Source organism: Kryptolebias marmoratus, unplaced genomic scaffold, assembly GCF_001649575.2.
Source record: "Kryptolebias marmoratus isolate JLee-2015 unplaced genomic scaffold, ASM164957v2 Scaffold119, whole genome shotgun sequence".
In the NCBI taxonomy this organism is placed as follows: Eukaryota; Metazoa; Chordata; class Actinopteri; order Cyprinodontiformes; family Rivulidae; genus Kryptolebias; species Kryptolebias marmoratus.
The window spans coordinates 5,002-9,915 of NW_023665853.1; the positions used below are offsets into that span (position 1 = coordinate 5,002).

General features: G+C 45.5%; 1 protein-coding gene across 1 annotated transcript in view; it reads right to left on the minus strand.

Annotated features, from left to right (window-relative positions):
• Window positions 1-4,914, minus strand: part of LOC108228711 (voltage-dependent L-type calcium channel subunit alpha-1F) — a gene marked incomplete at both ends in the record, with an annotated part of 16,991 nt that overhangs the window by 4,998 nt on the left and 7,079 nt on the right. The window contains 12 exons of the mRNA XM_017404312.3: window positions 329-394; window positions 899-1,027; window positions 1,635-1,718; window positions 1,804-1,914; window positions 1,986-2,144; window positions 2,602-2,803; window positions 2,875-3,021; window positions 3,098-3,150; window positions 3,620-3,727; window positions 3,925-4,012; window positions 4,238-4,344; window positions 4,429-4,488. Coding sequence (XP_017259801.3) covers window positions 329-394; window positions 899-1,027; window positions 1,635-1,718; window positions 1,804-1,914; window positions 1,986-2,144; window positions 2,602-2,803; window positions 2,875-3,021; window positions 3,098-3,150; window positions 3,620-3,727; window positions 3,925-4,012; window positions 4,238-4,344; window positions 4,429-4,488 — 1,314 coding nt within the window. The remainder of the gene's footprint in view (window positions 1-328; window positions 395-898; window positions 1,028-1,634; window positions 1,719-1,803; window positions 1,915-1,985; window positions 2,145-2,601; window positions 2,804-2,874; window positions 3,022-3,097; window positions 3,151-3,619; window positions 3,728-3,924; window positions 4,013-4,237; window positions 4,345-4,428; window positions 4,489-4,914) is intronic.

The window sequence follows — 4,914 nt, forward strand, 5'->3', positions numbered from 1 at the left end:
GAGACACGTTAGTCACAGTCTGTGAGAGTCGCGTGCAGTCTGTGCAGCCGTCTGGTGGGAACACGCAGCGCAGTGGCAGGGCCGGAAAGTGGGGGGGCCAATGGCCCCCTGGCCCCAGTGGTTCCGGCGCCTATGCCGTAAGGGACATCTGAGCTCCAGCTGACTCTGTAAGTCTCATTTTTATGGTAGTTTAATTTGAACACAGAGGCAGAAAAACATAAAAGTTAGAAAGTGATTCGCATGTCAGTGAGAGGAATAAATGCTTGTTCATGAAGTAAAACCTGGTTCAGAGTTCAGCCCAGGTCAGAGCGCCCCCTGCCTGACGTACCTGCATGCCGATGACCGCGTAGATGAAGAAGATCATGGCGATGAGCAGCGCCACGTAGGGCAGCGCCTGCAGAGAGACGAGGACGTGAGGTTCGGACCCTGGAGTCTGAGGAGTTCCTTTAATGTTTGACTTTTAATAAACTCAACAATCAGCTTCTTACTGTCCTCACCGCTTCACTCAAAGAATGTGATCATGGCCGCCTGTCCTAAAACCTGGCTTCACTTGAGACGCCATTCTGAGCCTCTGACTCAGCTCAGGGGCTCAGAATAATAATAATAATAATCAAATGCTCCTTGAAATGTATTTTAGTTTGTTGTTTTTGCTTTTTAAAAAAAACAAACTGTGGACCTAAGTAAACTAGCCTTTAAAAAATTAAACCCCACAAAATAAAATGAACATTTATTTTAAATATGTTTTTAAAACTAACATGTTTTAAGTGGAAAAAAATCCATATAAAACCAAAAACGTCAGCTTCCTAAAAGTTCCTGTAAAAATATAAAACAGGAGCTTTTAGGAAGCTGACATTTGGATTTTAAGCTCCGCCCATCTTACTGACCACACCCCTCTGACCTGCAGCGACTTGATGAATGTCCACAGCAGCGTACGAATCCCCTCCCCTTTATTCAGCAGTTTGACCAATCGCATGACTCGAAACAGGCGGAAGAAAGTGATGGAGACGCGGGAGCTGTCCTCGCCGCTCTGAAAACCAAACGATGAGAAAACTTCCATCAGGTGCTTCACCATCGTGCAGTCTTTATTCAGGGTAATAATACAGTATAAACTTTAATATTAATAAGTGTTTTGTCTTTAAGAACCCTAAAGGGCAGCTGGAATCCTCCTCTGAGGGTCATTAGTTCTCAGATATTAAAGTTCTTTTCATTTTAAAAACAGAACCCCATCAGGAAGTGTTTGTTATCCTTAGTATCTTCGTATCAATAATCCTGATTGGATGTGAAGATTAAATGTTGTTGTTGTTTTTGTCTGAGAGAAAAGGAACAAAAACAACTGAGTGCATTTTTTAAATCAGGACAAGAAATGTTGATGGAACCAACATCATCAACCTTCTCCTCTGCAGCCCAGCAGGAAGTCAGGACTTCTTCTGTAATAATCTGAGCTGAGACAGAGAAGACTCTTATTCTGAAGGGTATCTGTGAAACTCCAGGTCCAGGACCGGGTTTAGAGCTCCAAACAGGACCGGGTTTAGAGCTCCAACAGGACCAGGTTTAGAGCTCCTACCTGTTGTTGTCTCTGAAATACTAAACTTGGTGAAGGGGACAGATTCCCTGTGGTGCTGTCTGAAACTCACACTGAACTCCGTGACGACGATGTCCACCACGCTGCCGACCACGATGAGGGCGTCGAAAGAGTTCCAGGCATCGACGAAGTAGTGCTGAAAAGAAGCAGAAAGAAATGTGACTGTCTGTGTTTCAGAGGACATCAGGAGGTGGGATTCTTCAGATGGACGGTTTTCTGACCCGAAGTCTGAGAGCCAGCAGCTTCAGCAGCATCTCCACCGTGAAGAGTCCAGTGAAGACCATGTTGAGGATGTCCATGACGTCACTGAAGGTTTTCGACTGTTCGTAGTGCTGTGGGACAGAGGAGACACCACTCAGGCTTGGTTCGGTCCAACAGAACTCTAAGCTGGAAGGTTACTGACCTGAACGGCCAGCGTGACAGTGTTGAGCAGGATCAGGACGAACATCACGTACTCGAAGCCTGTCGAGTTGATGATGGACCAGAACTTATACTGAACCGGATTCTTTGGGATGTAAAGTTTGAGAGGCTGTGCCTTCAAGGCGTACTCCACACACTGACGCTGAGCAGAACAATTCATACAACATAAAGAGTTTCAGATCAGACTGATCGAGAACATCAGACAGAACAGCTTCAGGATTGTCTCATTTACTGTGTCTCTGTGTCTCAATGTCAAAACACAGAAAATGCTGAGTTCTGAATGACTGCTTCAAGTAGCTGAAGAAGCTAAACCTAAGCTGGAAGCTACAAGTACCAAAGGCTTGGATCGGGCTTCTGGAACAGCTTTACTGAGACTGGTTTCACTGGATTTACCTGGAACCGGTTTCACTGGGACTGGTTTTACTGGAACTGGTTTTACTGGATTTACTTGAAACTGGTTTTACTGGAACAGGTTTTACTGGGATGTGTTCCGGAATGAATGGATGAATTATTAGATGAAATGAAAATATAAAACAAAATAAAAAGATTCTTGTCTGAGAGTTTTTCTGATTTGGGGTCTGTCAGAGTGGATCCAGTACCTGGTTCTTGTCCAGCTCACAGTTCTTGTACTCCTGCTCTCCCTGCTCTCTGAAGGTGATGATGACGAAGCCTACAAAGATGTTCATCATGAAGAATGCGATGATGATGATGTAGACGATGAAGAAGATGGAGATCTCCACTCGGTAGTTGTAGATGGGACCAGAGTTCTCTCCGTTGGCGTCGATGGCTTTGTACAACAACCTGAAGACCCAAAGGTCAAACATTTAGACGTGATTAAAATGTTGATAAAAGCTTTCTGTTTGAACACTCACGCAGGCCAGCCCTCGAAGGTGGACACGGTGAAGAGCGCCATCATCCCCATCAACACATTATCAAAGTTAAAGTCACTGTTCAGCCAGATCCGCTCTCTGACCATCGGATGAGTCACGTCTCCGTCCTTGTACACCACGAAGGTCCCTCTGAACAAAAACACCCTCAGACTCGATCACTGTGGAACCAGAACTTTAAAAGGATTGATTGGCTTTTCAGACTTACTTGCACTGTTCAGGAGTGCTCTTGGCCTCATCGGTGCAGCGGTAAAATTTACCCTGAAACACAAAACACAGAGATAAAACTGTAAGATGATGTCACTTCCTGTTGGACTCTATAAGGACAAAAGGATTTAGAGACACCTGGTAATGGTTGACTTCAGGTGTTTCATATAAAGACCAGATGTCTCGTGAATGAACGGTGCGTACGCCATGTTCCACGCACACGTCTGCATGTAGGAAAACTAACGTTGAGTGAAGGTGTGAATAAATATAAGCAAACTTTTAACCTGCTGTGAGAATGTGTGGACACCATGCAAACTTTTTCAGTCGACAGTATCAAACTGCAGAAACTTCTTACAAGCATTTTAGTCTCCACACAGAATAAAAACTGAGACAGTGTTGAACTGCAGTTTCACACAGAATCTAAAGGAGCTGTGTGTTTGCCTCAGCAGAATAAAGAAGAAGAAGAAATTCAGTCAAGTTTTAGAAGAAGAGAAAACCAAAGGTTTTGTAGAGAAACATGAACCTTAAAGAGCTGGACTCCAATGCAGGCGAACATGAACTGCAACAGCGTCGTGACAATCATAATGTTTCCGATGGTTCTGATGGCCACAAACACACACTGGACCACATGCTGCAACAGAAACACAACAAACAGCTGTCAGACATCAGACCATCCATGGACCGACCTACGGAAGTTTTTCAGAAGGTTCTGCTCCTACATCTGGCCAAAACACCACAAAGAGACTTTCTCTTCTCTGATCCACAGGAACCAGAACGTCTTGTCAGAAAGCTCCTCAGGAGGAGTTGTGTCCCCGAACAGGACCTTACCTTGAGTCCTTTGGCTCTGTTGATGGCCCTCAGAGGTCGAAGAACCCTCAGGACTCGGAGGATCTTCACCACAGAAATGGCGCTGGAGCTGGAGACACATAAAGAAGAACCAGGATCACGTGGAATGAAAGGTTCTGGGCTCAGATGACCTGTCACCGTCACAAACTCTCAGGTTTTAAAGCTGAGTCTCACTGACTGACAACCTGCAGACCGAATGTCTCCATCTTTTTTACTCTGGACTCCACCATCCTACAGACTGAATGCTAATCTGGACTCTGACATCTGACCAGTAAAACAACATGTGGACACTGACTGCAGGAAAAAGGAGACCAGCGAGACGCTGACGACCAACAGGTCCAGCAGGTTGAACCAGTTTCTGCAGAATGAGCCCTGGTGGAGGAACGCTCCATGGACTGTCATCTGAGAGAAGTCAGATGAAGAGAGACGAAGTTAGCATCACACAAGGAGGCTTTGACTGACTCCTTTCAGGCACCAAAGCTTTACCTTCAGCAGAATCTCCACAGTGAAGATGGAGGTGAAGGCATAATCTGCGTAACCCAGAATCTGCAGAGACACAAGGAGTTAAACTGAGTCAGAGAAGAAGAACCTCCATCTGCCTTTTTCCCTTTAGATGTTCTGCAGGAACCAACAACAGCTTCGACATTAGATCAATCCCCAACCAGAACAGGAGAAACCTGGAAGTAGGAGCAGCAGGGTTAAGATGGAACTTTTCCTTCCACAAAACACTTAACTGCTAAACAAAGATGAGAGTGGAACCAGTGGTAGACCAGGTGAGTGATTTTAGATAAAGGTGTTTTATTGGACAATAATGCCTCCAGGCACCTCATTGGCTACTGCTGGCATTCCAGGTTAAACTAAGACACACCTCCATGACCCCGGCCCTTAACGACACACCTCAATGACCCCGCCCCTTACAACACACCTCAATGGCTGTACCCCCCCTACAACACACCTCCATGACCCCCCCCC